Consider the following 15,075-nt stretch of genomic DNA (forward strand, 5'->3'; position numbering starts at 1 on the left):
GGTCCAGTGTAAACAGATTAGTGACATCTAGTGGTTAGTTTGGAAAATGCAACCAACGGCTCACTCCACCCCTCCCTTTCGAAGCACTATGGTGGCTGACACAAAACTAAGACGTCGTCACGTTTTCGCCTTTTTGCTGAAGGAGATAACGTATTTTTGTCTGTTTAGGGCTCCTGTAGAAACAACACGGTGAATTCCATGGAAGGGGACCCACAGTGTATATAGATAGAAATAGCTCATTCTGAGGTAATAAAAACATAACGCTTCATTGCGTACGATCTTTATACACCTCTGAAGACATAGTTATGTTTATTATATTGCATTTCTGCCAATAGATCCTCCAAAAAAGTTACATACTGGACCTTTAATAACAAAAATGTGTTCATGTCATGTTTCATCACCGGGCCTTTCTGTGTGTACATAAAGAAATGATCAGATGATCAAACTACAATTCATGTAAAATATTGTAAAAATAAAAATCATATTCAAATTTACACTTAGATTGAAGACAGCATGACAGCATTATTTGCTTAATCCTAAACTTGCTAAGATTAGTACCTCAGGTCACTAAGGCTTAGCTAGCCGAGCGTCAAAGTACATATTTCTAGTAGGAAAGAGGAAGAGCCTGATGTTTTTAATTTCACTTGTTTTATTTGATTTATTGTCGGTTGTTTGAATTATCTCTTCCTTTTCAGCGGTTGGGTAAATGATGGATTTTACTGTGCTGTTGGTTATTTGGAGGGTGTTACTACGCGCAACGGCTGACGTGTGTGTGTGTGCGCGTGCAGTACATTAAAAATGATGGCGAGCAGATCAATGAACAATTTAGCTTGAGAAACCACTCGAAGCGGACCTGAGAGAAAAGACGACAGAAACTATGAGGAACCGTGAAAAGAAATCATAAATTAAAGAGGAATTGTAAATATAAAGGCACCAGGGATGCATGTGAATACTAGAAGATCTACTGTATCTACTGGGCTTGAATGACAAATTTTGACTGGATTACATGATTTGTGTGATACATTTGATCAATAGTAATCAATAGATAAGTCTCTATTCATTCAAGGTATATTGCTCATTTTATTCTTATATTATTGAACATACGTTCAAGTTGCACGCATTTAAAGTGATAGTTCACCCAAAAACTAAAATTCTGTCATCATTTACTCACCCTCTTGTCATTCAAACCTGAATGACTATCTTTCGTCTGCAGGACACAAAAGAAGATATGTTGTTAACTGGCAGCCATTCACTTGCATTGGTATTATGTCCATACAATAGAAGTGAATGGATGCAAGCGCGGTTACCGACTTTCTTCCAAATATCTTCTTTTGTGTTCTGCGTAAGAAAGATAGCAATGCAGGTTTGAAATGATAATAGGGTGAGTAAGTGTTTACAATTTTGAGTGACTTATGTAGACCCAACAAGTGGAAGAACTAAACTACTCAACTAGTCTGTGCATCCCCTAGCATCTACTGTATGTGTGTGAGGGAAAAAAAGAGACGTGCCACCACATTTTTCACTGTCTTTCCATTGACAATACGCAAACCAATCTCTCTCTCCCTCTGCATCTGTTTCGGCATTAATCTTCCACCTTTCCGGCTCAATACAGCCCAAACAAACCGCCTCCCACTAGCCTCTATTAAAATCAACCGCTTCTGTTTTCAGCCATTTCAGCCTCTCCGTCTGTTTTATGAGCTCAGGAAAGAATACAGCGAGAAGAAAATGAGAAAGAGCGTATTCAGTACAAAAGACTGGCTGCGAACCAACTTAATTGAAAGCTGCAGCTAAGGTACATTAAGTTTAATAACCATATGTCAACGCTCATGTAAAAGACACACACACACACTTACTGTTCTCAGAGAGTTCAATGATGTAATGCAGAAGAGGGCTGTTTCCGTCAAAGGGTCGAACCCACGACAGAAGAACCGTTCTGCTGTCCGTCTCATTAAGTGCTACCTGCAGGTTACGTGGCGAATGGGGAAGTTCTCTAAGGAGAGAGAGAGAGAGAGAGAATTAACACAAAAAAAGCTAATATTATTTTGCAACTACAAAATTGAAATAGTGGTCTCAAAGGGATAGTTCACCCAAAAATGAAAATTCTGTTATCCTTTGCACACCCTCAGTTTGTTTCAAACCTGTTTTTCGAAAAGAATATCTGGAAGAACGTTTGTTACCAAATAGTTCTGGGGCACCATTGGCTACTATAGTAAGAAAAAAACGACTATGGTAGTCAATGGTGCCCCAGAATGGTTTGGTTTCCCACATTCTTCAAAATACCTTCTTTTGTGTTCAACAGAACAGAGAAATTTATAGAGGTTTGAAACAGCTCAAATGGTAAAAGAATTTAAACATGTTTCATTTACATCTGTATGATATTCTGGTCCTTGGATGTCAATTTAAAAAATGTATGATTTCATTCTTGCCTGTTTTATCATCCGTTAGTAAGCACCACTAATAATCAGTCTATAGTTCCGTATCTTTAAATGCATGTAACATTCCTTTGTAGATTTGCAACTTTGCTGCTGTCTGCACTTTTCAAACTTTGCTTCTAGGGGTCTTCAGATGCCAATTGGTAGGCAGGTAGAAGCATTTCCAAAAAACCTTTTGCAAGCAAAAAGGGGTCTTCATTGCTGCGAGGGGTTCTCGCTACTGTATCTCAAAAAGCTCCTTAACAGCTTCTGAAAGTTTTTTGACTACATAAAGAATTTTTGACAAAAAGTAGATGGAAATGTTGTATTGTTTTGAGTTACCAAGTTGAATTTTTTATGTAAAATATGTTGTGTTAATGGAATTGTACATTTTTTCTTTTAATGTTTCACAAAAGGTACAGTTTCTTCAATTCTATTGCAATATCATCTCTTAAAGGTATAGTTCACCCAAATATAAAAGTGATCTTGTCATTAAAAACTTGTATATGACTCTTTTTTTCTGTGGAACAAAAAAGAAGATATTTTGAGAAATGAGTGGTTTTGTGTACATACAATGGATGTCGATGGGGACCAATGCTGTTTGGTTACCAACATTCTCCAAAATATCGTTTGTGTTTCACAGAGGAAAGAAAGTCATACATGTATGGATTGACATGAGATGTTCATGAAATAGTTCTTGGGTGAACTATCCCTTTTAGAAATTCAACAATGGTTTTACCACAGTAACAATAGGTCAAATGTAGTAAAACCATCATAGTCCCACTATGATAACCATATATTAATTATGATATTAGCAGGAAAAATATTGTAACAAAAATGTTAATGTTAAGATTTTTCTTAAGAGATATAAAACAATTCTGTCTTTACCCAACACTTCAACATGGATGTCGAGCATGTCTGTCCAAATGTTGGTTCACAAAAGCCTAAATACACAATAACATCCCCTGACATTTAAAGGCTATAAACTGTAAATAACACTGTAAACACGTGGTAAATAAGTGCACATGTCTTCTACTGCATGAGATGAACGCCAGTGAAATCACATTAGCGTGTAAAGCACAGCTTCCCCTTCAAGCTTCAAGTCTGATGAGTTTCCTTCCACTAAATTTGCTGGCTGTAATATTAAAGTTAAGAGTGTATTGTGGTGCTCCGTTATCTTAATTCGACTGTCGAAATTATTATTGGTATTATTCAAATTGCATGTGTTTTCAATTTATATCTCATAGTTTAACTGCCAGTTGTCGGACGGCTCTTTGAATGTAGCCTAAAACCAGTTTCTCTATCAAAACAACACAGCCTGTAACATCCGCGGCTTTGGAACAACAGCGTAACGCAAGTTATGGCTTCTCAAATCTCATTCGTTCCGTTTCAACATGCACATTGTCAATGAATAACTTTCTGTCTTGTGGAGAAAAGCACAAAACCACAGAGACATTTCTCAAAATATCTTCTTTTTGTGTTCCACAGAAGAAGAAACGGTTGTATAGATTTTGAATGAAATAAGGGTAAATGTAGGCAGATTTTTATTTTGGGTAACCTATCCCTTTAAATGGTCTTGTTTCGTAATTTCAAATACAAATACAAACAAAAACAAATGAGTATTTTGACACAGTACAGTTTAAGTATATTTGATTTACTGTTAATATGATAGTTATTCTTTTCTCTTGTGATAAAAGAAACACTTGGGAGTTTGTTGGCCTGCGGTCGAGTGTCTTAAAATAAAACAGAAGCTTAAACCTAGTAGACAGTGATGAGCTATTTTTGGCACAAAAGACATTTAAGAATAAGTATCTATGAATGCTTTGAAGCAAACCTAGATTTTGTTGGCAGTGTTTTTTCTACCTTACTACTATTCTCACATCATTCTAAAAAACTGACCACATTTTTTTAAACTAACCTGAACCCATAACCTTGCCGTTTTTAGCACAATTTCCTAAACTGACGTCTTTCCTTCACAAATGTGATTACACTGTCTTGTATATTTAGACTGACAGATAAACTGTTGCTCGACTCTGAAAAAACACAGCAGCTAGATTTTAACTTGACCCTCCCGCCTTTCTACCCTCCCATCTTTTCACACCCATTTCTTGAGTCATTCAAAAATGACCACCGATGAAACGGGGCATTTTCGTGACCTTTTAAAAGGAACGTTTGTGTACATTTTCTATTGACCGTAGCAGCTGTAATTCATCAAATGATGGAGAAGAGCGTTTTAACCGGGCATATATCCAGACGAGCGGCGTAGACAGGCACTCTTTCGGCATTTTAAAGAGCTGAATCAGATGCCTGGAACTCAATATATCAGTGGAGCGATGCTGTACAGTCCAGGTCAAGTTTGCATCATCCAGATAACCCTGCACCGGCCTGCAACATACCCACACGCACCTGTGCAAATAGCGTTCAGCACCAAATTTTGCATGTGTTTGTGCCGTAACATGATTTGCATAATATCTTCAGTCAGTCTGTGATGACACCGACTCTATTGGCGGAGGCGATTCACTGTTAGCAGAAAAAACATCAAAATGAACGAGCAGCTCCCTGTTCGACATGTGTTTCTTTGTTTATATAATCGACTGCAAAGATTATTACAATTTTCCTCTGCATACATTCGTATGACTATACACAACACAATTTTTAGCCATCTAGAAGCACAAAGTAACATCTAAGGCCGTGTTAACACTTGACTTCTTTTTTGAAGCTTTTATAATCCTATGGAGTAAACCGTGTTTTCAAAAAAAGTCCTGACCGCTTTTTTAAACGCCAGCGTCTTTTTCTGCAGATCAGAGCGTCTTTTGAGGTTGAAAAAAGTTCAACTTTTCTGAAAAAAAAAGCCCTAAGTCAAGCACCTTTTTAACAGCTAACCTATGACAGAGACCTGTCGTTTCCATAACAACATGGGAGGACCATGATTGGTCGAGAAGGCTCAACCTCGAAAAAATAAAATGGCGTCCAAAATGCCCGTTGGAGCATAGTTTTGTATAAATGTAAGTCAAATTTTACTTTTATTAACATTTGATTGCATTTCTAGCGAGAAATTAGTAGTTTTAAAATATGTGATTGGTTATAGCAAAGACACTCTCTGTTTATAATTCCTATAAAGCCTGTCTCTCTAAGCTGCCTCCGTGCACAAATGCTATCTTTGAACATTGCCGCTGCTATTTGTAACCACAATGCTGCAAGCGTTTTTTTTTAAGTAAAAAGGCGCCATTGTCATTTTTTTCTTGTTAAAAAAGAAGTCAAATATGAACACGTCCTTAGGGTACGTTTACATGACAAATATGTACTAAAAACTCCAATTTTTTGCATTTGTGTTTCTGAAAAGTTTCGTTGAAAACAACATTGTCAAAACTCAGATCACGCAGATCAGCGAAAATGTCAAAAAATTATGTTTTTTCTGTAGTAGACGGCGTTACCACTTTGTAAAGAAACGTGCTTGTGCACATCTAACACCTTTTGAATACCCTTGGTTGGTGTAGATATGGGTTTAGAATTTGTCTTTGCTATAAATAGCGTAGTGTAGTATAGTAGTACAGTAGTATATTGTGACGTAGTTCTCAAGTATGTGCACATGCTTATAGATTGAACATATGCTATAATATGTGTGCACACGACTTAACCATTTTGCAAATTAGCATTTTTTTCGACAGGTGATCACTGTGTAAAATTTGTAACAATTTAAGAGATCAACATGTGTGAATTTGTACGTTTTAGTACGATTTGCTTATGTGCCTAGAGGGTTAAGTTTAGGGGAGGGGCTTTAGTATTTCCTTTTTTCTACTAATTGTATGTTTTTCCGCAATTTAAAGTAAAATTATACGTAAATTAGCTGTGAATTTCTGTGAGATCAGGATAATACAAGTTTGTGTTTTCAGGCCCCCAAAACACGATTGTCGAGTAAGCGGCCACAACGCCTGAAAGGTTTTCAACTTTTAGTAAAAACTGTGTAGTGTAAACGCCCCCTATATGTGCGTGCATGCGGGTGTGTGTTTGATTAGTTACCGATGCCACAGAAGACTAGCATCTTGGCTAGTCGTCAAAGAAGACGATCTTAGCCTTGGGCAGCGGTCCTATCTTATTCCAGTCTCGCTTTATCTTTCTGCCACCACACACACATATACACACACAAGCACAGCTGCACCATCCGGTGTCCTATCATTACAGCCCATTTTTGGCTGGATCTTTTGGCTCCAGTGATGTTACTGGGATCCAAGCATCTTCCTCCAACAAAAGCACTCCAAAAGACACTTGCGCTCCGAACCGCGTACGGACGCTTTGTGTCGAGAGCGCACGTCTTGGCACGTCCGTTTCTGCTTACATGACTTCCAGACGGGCGGTTTTCGAGTCGTTTCCAGCTGGCGAGGTGACCCTGCAGGTGTAGTCTCCGATGTCTCCTGACCACGTCTGGCTGATGTGAAGGGAGCCTTCTCTCATCGACACTCGGCCGCCAGTCGACACGCTCAGCATGCGGTTACCTCTCTTCCAAGAGTACCTGAGAAGAACGAGACTGATGAGTCACAATCTGTGGAAAATATCACACTCCGAAGACCAGCGAAGATATATTCAGAACACAGCTTATTTTCTGACCTCACTGTGACTCTTGGGTCATGGGTTGCTGCACAGTTCAGGACAGCGGTGGTTCCCTTGATGACGCGCTGATCCTCCGGGGCCATCGAAACGAAGGTTCGGCCTGATTAAAAGAATGCAGTTTATTACAAAATCACACTGCAGTTTAATCAGTACCAACATCATTATTCAAAGTTCTGTTTAACCTATTAAGTAATTCCCACTGACAGCTCCATTAGCTAAACAGAATGAAATTTACAAAGCATGAAAGTTCTTATATTCAGAATGCATTCCAATGACACACAACACAGTACAGCCGAGCAAACGGACACGCTCTCGCCCATAAAGCACTGCCTTCAATTGACTTGATTAAAGTTAATGGGGGTAATATTTCTGACAGTAAAACACTCTCCTAATTTAATGTGCAGTGACAACATTAGCTGTAAGACAACGGTAAAACGACTTCTTTGAAGTACGTATACACTTTATATTGTATATATTGTTCAATTTATACCTGAGGGGTTATAGCAATAGTGTGAGTTTAGGGCGGGGCTATTGGTCTGCCGACCAGGGGTTCACAAAATGTGCCAAAAGTGAGTTATTTTATACCAAACGGACGTAATTTCATAATTTTTTATTACATGATCTCAAGTGGTGATTTAATCATTACAGTGAGTTTAGAGCGGGGCTATCTGTATGCCAACTAATGGTTAACAGAATGTGCCAAAAAAGTCCATTTATACCAAAAGAATGTACATTGGTTTGCCAATTGAAGTTTGTACAAAAAATAAGTCATCCTGTATGACAGGAAGTAATCTTGTCATTAATTACATGATCCCGGGTGGCATTTCCCCGGGAGCTGAGGCAATTTATTTAAGGTCTTACCTGGAAATTTCAAGAACTATTAAGAGAAAATATTGCTTTCATAAATGTCCAAAAATGATTTTACTTGACATGGAGAGAAAAAAAGGTGTAGATTGCACCAGAAGTGCACATGGAAGACTGCATCGTGTAGACTAGACGCAAGGGATGTGCTCAGAAATGTGTTACTTTTTACAAAGTGGCTATTTCGTATGAATATTTACAAAGTGAATTGTACAGAACATACGATTATTAGAAAAGGCAATAAAAAAGTTTCATCCTTAACCCCGCCCCCTAAACCTAACATTAAGGGTTCAAAAACCGAACAAATTTTTTTGTTGAATTTGTCTTATATTTAGGTGTGAAAATTACATGCGGTACCTTATTACCAGTGAAACTTCCAGTCTTTTTTAAGTGACCAATGAACACACTGAATTCATTTGTGCTAGATGTCAAAATCCACAACATCAGTATCATTAAGCGGTAAAAATACTACAGACTCAGCCCTTTGGTTTTAAAGATGTGAAATTACAGAGGACGGCTCTTACTTTCATGAATATTTTCCTCTGCTGTGCCTTTATACTCTGACTAATGAATGCAGCTATTAAACAAACAAAAAAACGACTGCTGATAAAAAGCATGTTTTGAAAATGTCTGCAATTCTGCCACTTTGTTCAATGCCGTTCGCAATGAATATCAAGTACATTGTTTGTTTTTTCAACTTTAAAGTCATTATAAAGTCATAATATTAAGCATCCGTACTCAGGACGGTCAGAGCTGCAGTGCCACTGACTAATCCCTCAGTGTTAGACACAGAGCATGTGTAGTTTCCGGCATCGCTCAGCATTATGGGTAAAATCTGCAACCCTCCGGATTCCAGCAGAGTGAAACGAGGCACCTGAACCGTTCCGCTCGCTAACACCTGGGAACCTGCAAAATCCACACGCTTTAGATGACAGTTTGATGTTCCTCTCAAGAGAACAGACGTCTTAAAGGTGAACTTTGGAATACTTCAATATGTGAGTGTACGTACCATTTCTCCAAACAATGGCAGGTCTGGGGGCTCCGGACGTCTCGCAGCTGAAGACGGCTAACGTTCCGTCAGTCACGGTGATGTCAGAAGGGGGAGTGGTGAAAGATGGTGACACGCCTACAAAGAAAGGGCGAAACTATTCAAGCAGGCAACATAAAACCTTGAACACAAGTAACCAAATTTAAAAAATGTAAATGTCTTTGGATAACACAACAAACTATAAAACCAAAGCGTGTTTGCTAATCCTACTTGGCATGGCTCGGTAAGCTACAATTATTGTTTAGTTAATTGACAAAATGTGAAATGCGCACTTATTTGTATAAAAGCATCTGCTTGATGAATAAATGTAATGTAATTTTAAATTACATTTTCCAAGCTGAACATTGACAAAAACATGTCTATCACTCTAAAGTGGCATAAATGTACTTGTGAATCAAGAAAAATTCAGCTCAGAGTACCTACAGTAAATCCACTGTACAAACCAAACCAAACACGAATGACTTTAATATCATTTATGTGTGCGCGTTATTAGCTTTCAAACGAATTACGTCAACGTGAAGAAAATGCCCAACTTTAAACCCTCAAACTTCAATAAAAAATGGTGCGAAGTTAAAAGAAACTTGAGAGAGCAAAATGGAGATCAGAATGACTAAGCGAGAGAAAGAAGAGCTGAAGGTGTTGATTAAGTGCTGAGTGTGTGTGCGTGTGCGCATGTGTGTGTGTGTGTGTGTGTGTGTGTGTGTGTGTGTGTGTGTGTGTGCGTGTGTGTGTGTGTGTGTGTGTGTGTGTTAAAGGTTGATCTCTCAGCAGACACTGATTAATTACACAGATCAATGAGGGGTCTCTGAACTCCCTGATCAATTCACAACCCTCAACAGAAAGAGCGAGAGACCGACAGAGAGAGAGAGAGAGAGCATTGACTTTACGGTGCATGGCTGCATTTACTATATGCATCATTCACACATTAACTTAGAGTAATGAGTAATGAACTTAAGAGATAGTTGTGTTTGTGAAACATAAAAACAGATGTTTTGATCAATATTTATGCTGTTGTTTTCCGTACAGTAACCTGGGGCCAACAAGCAATATTCAAACTAGTGTAAGATGTGCATAAATCAATGCTTTATTGACACCAGATTTGACGTGTCGTATCGCATTTTTATAAGGTAATCTGCTTTTTCTCAAGTTTGAAGGTCATCTTACTTGTGACAACCAAGTTGGTATATGCCTGGATTTGTCCGGCCGTGTTTTCCGCAAAGCACTGGAATATTCCCGTGTCGTCCGGCTGAACCTTCCGCACTTGTAGAATCATCGAGGTGAGCTTGTATCGAGTGTTGTTCAGCTTAGACAGAGGAACAGCATCTTTGTACCACTCCAGTTTTGGCATGGGAACCCCTAAATAGTATACACACCGAGATTAGCATGCTATCGGTTTTTAACCGAAAAAAACATAAACATTATTTATTAAGAACTATAAACAGTAGATTTACACATAAAAAAATGCCCCGTCGGATTTGGTATAAAAGAAAATGATTACCCAAGTAGACACACTCACCTCCACACACAACCTCACATTCCACTTGATTTATCACGAAGTTAACGTTTCCATCAATAGACCTTCATCAGGGCACACTTCAGTTTAATTAATGAAAATTTAATCTTATAAATTGGCTGTGATTGATTAAACTTCCAATAAAGTTTTGACATGCCTCACCGAAAAGAGTAGAAGACCTGGATAAGCGAGAGACATCGAGAGAAACGGAGCAAATAAGCAAATAAAACGGCAATTATACGTATTAGCAATAATTATAAATTTGGTTCATCTGAAAGAGCTCATGATATGCTCGTAATGATATGCAAATGGGAAGCGCGTTAAAGAATATATAATGGGTAAATTACACAACTCAACGTTTTTAAAAGGTCATAAAAACGCAAATCTATTCCAGGCGTCAATAGTCTCATCACACCCACTGGGACGCAAGACAAGAATGTTAAAATAAGACTGTCAAAAACAACCGCGCCGTAATTAAATTTCTGACAGTTTATGACAAAGTGCGCATAAACTCAGCTTCACACCCTTACGAAAGCGCAAAGAGAACACTTGCTGAGAGACTTTCAGCAAGTGTAAATTGCAGAGGTCACTGAAGTTTTGAAACTTTTATGACGAGGGAAAATGTCCAAATTTCACAAAGAGAGAAAGAGAAATGAAAAGGAACTGTTTGAGGCCTCTCTTTAAGGAATTTCCCAGTTAGAAGTCATGAAAAGTTGAACTTTTAGACGCTTGGCACTTTGTTGCTGAAATGTAGGTCAGATTCACGCTGCTTGTTAAATGGATTTTCTAGCGGGATCCCACACTTCCATTGCCCTTTGTGCCAAGGATATACTTAAGGTCTTTTAACTGGATCTTAACTAGAACGAGCGCAGAGGCCAATTAGCGGCTAATAGCGTTAGCGCCTGACACGCCTTTTCTAATGCACTTGACCGCCTATTCCACATCACTCATTTAGTCAATTAAACAAAAATGAATGCAAATAAGGACGAGTTGCACAAAGACGAATAGGGGTTGATACCACTCGCCTGGTGGAAAAGTCCATTTTGAGGCGGCGAAGGCAATGAGGGGAAAAAGGTACAATAAAAGCGACACGTCTTACGGTTGAGTCTCCACGGGAACTATCAAATAGCTGTCTGTAAGCACACTAGCCACAGTAAAATGAACATATTGCACGCTTCATACACAATGTGTAGAAATTGGAACATTATGCGATGACTGCAGGCTGCTTTTATAAGATACTCTTAAGTGTTCGGGAATGTCAGGTATCGGACTGGAAGTTAAGTGGCTTTTTTGTGCAAGCGCTGGCAGTTTTATACTACTGACATTATAAAGATTATAGTTTCTCTGAGTCTTGCAGGGGAATGATTATATACAAGCGGAACGGGATTTATATGACTCCAAAGTGGTCAAACTCAACGAGGTGCAATTATTTGATAGGTACAACACAGCTGGTTTTCTCTAAAGAGGTGTTCACACTGCGGTTGGCGACTAGTTAGGGTTCATACTTGATGAGTCACAACCAAATATGTCACATGATGCTCCCAATAGTGGCTGCCACACACAACACACAATCAAATTGACATTAAGACATTTTTAATGACAATATTTAATTTCTGTTAAACTTTGCTGCATTACTGAGTCTTAATCTCTAATCATTAAATGATAAAAATTCAACTTTGTTTAGTGATGGGCGATCCGCTTGTCACAGTAAGGAATACTGTTCCCGGGTCCAAGCCTCCACTCATTTCAATGGAGGATATTATTTATTCAGCCGTTTATGGTCACTTTTCATTCATATCACACATTAACTGTGCGTTCAGACCGCCGCCGTCGAGAGCGTCAAAGTGGCAGGAAGTCATTCATTTTCAATGTGAGCCGGCAGCGAGCAGTGGCGCGGCGCGTCTTGGCCGTTGAGGGCGTCAAGGAAAGTTGAAATCAGGTCAACTTTATGGTAATGAGCTATGACGCGGTTCGGCGGCAACCAATCGGAACGTAGAAGTCCACCGCTTGAGAGGATTCCAAAGAACGCAGCCCTGTAAACTTTGGTCTACGTCAGAGCGCCAGAGCGTCCACGAATCTTTCTACAGCGCTGTTGGCAGGGCGGCCAGAGCGATTTTTGACGCTCTCGACGGTGGCGGTCTGAACGCACAGTTAAGTGTACCGTTTATGAACTCGCAGTGTACAGTCTCCAGGCTCATGGAATCTCCAACATCAATATTGTAATATTGATCGGGAGTTTTCTGCAGTTTTACATCACGCTACGAGTGTACATTAGCATTTATATTGCATAACAAGCAGATAGATGAGAAAAAGGCGGGGCTTACCTTTGACCTGACACTGAAGTTCAATGTTTTTCTCAATTTCGGTTATCACTGTCTTTTTTGGCCTTGACGTGAAATATGGAGGCTCTGCGTAAAAAAACAAGGTCAACGTGATTATTAGAACAAATAAAGTACATTAAAAATACATCATAATTTCTCACGTAAAACTAATCCTATGGTATTTGTCGACTGCAACTATGCTGACACGCGGTTGCTAAGGTGAACTAAATGGTTTCGACACATTGCTGTGCTGTTTCTAAGACTTTTGAGGTTTGTTTCTGGGATGTTCTGCACCGTCAGATAAATGATCAAAAAATGTACCAAACCTGTCACTGGGACAGCACCCATAAAAAGGTCCTAACATGTCCCAGCTAACACATGACGTTCCAGTTACGTAATGTATTGGTACTTTTTGGTAATTTCATGATTTACCAGCTGTCAACGATTCTGGCACATCTCAGGCATGTCATTTCATTACCATTAAATGACCAATTCATAACGTCGCCATTACTGTCTCCCAACGTTGCAAGATAACCAAGAACGGTCCAGTTACATAACATGTTCGTACTATTTTGGTGATCACATGACCAACGGGTAATGTAACTGCAGTGCACGCACAGCTGAACTGCGCCTGACAGGACCACTCGTTACATCGAAGTTCTAATTTCACAACAATGGATTAAAGAGTTGTATAAATCGCATTTTAAATGAAATATTTACTCGCAAGCTGACAGAAGCTGTTTTATAACTATTATATAGCTATTATGTATTTAAATAGCTGTTATACAAATTACTGTTAATTGATATAAACCTGTTCCACGTTTCTTGAAGCTTTTATTATTTTGACAGTTGTTGAAGCAAAATAATAAAATGTTATTGTGTACTGTTGTACAATAAATGAACTGAATTTTGAGTATGCATTTGTCATTTATATATGAATAACTATCTGACGTTGTCACAACGGTATGATCACGTAATCTGACGACCACACTTTCGTTGTGACAACGTAATCTAGTAACGTTGTGACAACTGGAAAAGTGAAATTCCTGGATTCGTTGCCACAACATAACTTCGTGACTAGGTACCGAAACCCGGTATTTAATCGGTCCCGGGGCTAAATTATGAAAGACCGAAGGATCGATCTCTGACGTTAACGGTTCTGCTGTCGGTACTGGAGAAATTAAGAAAAACATTTCCTATTTATTATTGCTAAATAAACGTTACCTAGCATATTTTAACTGACCAACCATTTCTAATTTGCGATAATATTAAAGACATTTACCTGCATTTTCGTTATTCGCAATCTCAGTCACGCGCGAAATGTCCGTCTGTCCCACAGTACACACAGAGCTCGCACGCACACAACACGAAAGCTCGCGCTTAATAGAGTGACGATGGCGGAGAGAACCAAACGGTCTCAAGTATGGTTACATTTCACTCGAGTGGATGCAGACAATGCTCGTTGCAACAAGTGCAACAAGATTCTTGTTTGTAAGAGCGGAAACACAAGCAATCTGTCAAAACATCTTTCAAAAGTGCATTATGTGCAGACAGAGAAATGCAAAGTTTTCGACTGCCTAGCTGACGTAAGTAGGTAACCGTGACGTTGTGACCCTGTCCTGATTGGTACATTGTCGGTTACTTACTGACAATGTCACAAAGTTACGTTGTGGCAACGAATTCCAGTTGTCACTTTTCCAGTTGTCACAACGTAGCTGGTTACGTTACCACAACGAAAATTTGGTCGTCAGATTACGTTTCAGTTACGTAAATATCACGTGATATGGTTAGCTGGGGTACCATTTAGGTAGAGATATGTATACAGTACTTTTGGTATCAACAAATGTCCTAATATGCCCTCTTTGATTAAAATATATGTACCTCTGAGGTACTAAGTATGCACTACTTAGGTCGAAAAGTATACTTTTTGAAAGGATACCGCCCCAGTAACAGCTTGGGTATACTGTTTGACCATTTTTCTGATAGTATAGGTGGTTAAAAAATAGATTTTCCTATTTTATCATCCACCACGCAAAAGAAATGTAAAAGCTCACACTTTACCCAGCAGTCATTGCTGCTCCGCTCAGCTCATCTCACTAGTAAAGAAGCAAAAATCCCTTTCATCTACAGATCTTTTATTCTCAGATTTCGTGACAAGAAGAGCACGACTCTCGTTATCTTTTCACACACATGCTGATTTTTTGTACCTCTCTCGAAACGAAAGGCGACATAGGATCTGTTAAGCACGATGCTGTTAACAGCTTTTCACCTACTAAAGGATAATGCCAAAAACGGGGGAGAGGGGGGCGGTTA

The 15,075-nt window shown here is 39.0% G+C and overlaps 1 protein-coding gene across 2 annotated transcripts in view; it reads right to left on the reverse strand.

Annotated features, from left to right (window-relative positions):
• The window catches only part of sdk1b (sidekick cell adhesion molecule 1b), a 188,498-nt gene that overhangs the window by 59,392 nt on the left and 114,031 nt on the right, over positions 1-15,075 (reverse strand). For both annotated transcript variants that reach the window (XM_057332366.1, XM_057332365.1), the window contains 7 exons: positions 12,766-12,849; positions 10,093-10,284; positions 8,890-9,006; positions 8,619-8,786; positions 7,017-7,119; positions 6,748-6,921; positions 1,854-1,990 (listed from right to left, as the gene is read on the reverse strand). In XM_057332366.1, coding sequence (XP_057188349.1) covers positions 1,854-1,990; positions 6,748-6,921; positions 7,017-7,119; positions 8,619-8,786; positions 8,890-9,006; positions 10,093-10,284; positions 12,766-12,849 — 975 coding nt within the window. The remainder of the gene's footprint in view (positions 1-1,853; positions 1,991-6,747; positions 6,922-7,016; positions 7,120-8,618; positions 8,787-8,889; positions 9,007-10,092; positions 10,285-12,765; positions 12,850-15,075) is intronic.

Source organism: Triplophysa rosa, linkage group LG4 (assembly GCF_024868665.1).
Source record: "Triplophysa rosa linkage group LG4, Trosa_1v2, whole genome shotgun sequence".
Taxonomy (NCBI): domain Eukaryota; kingdom Metazoa; phylum Chordata; class Actinopteri; order Cypriniformes; family Nemacheilidae; genus Triplophysa; species Triplophysa rosa.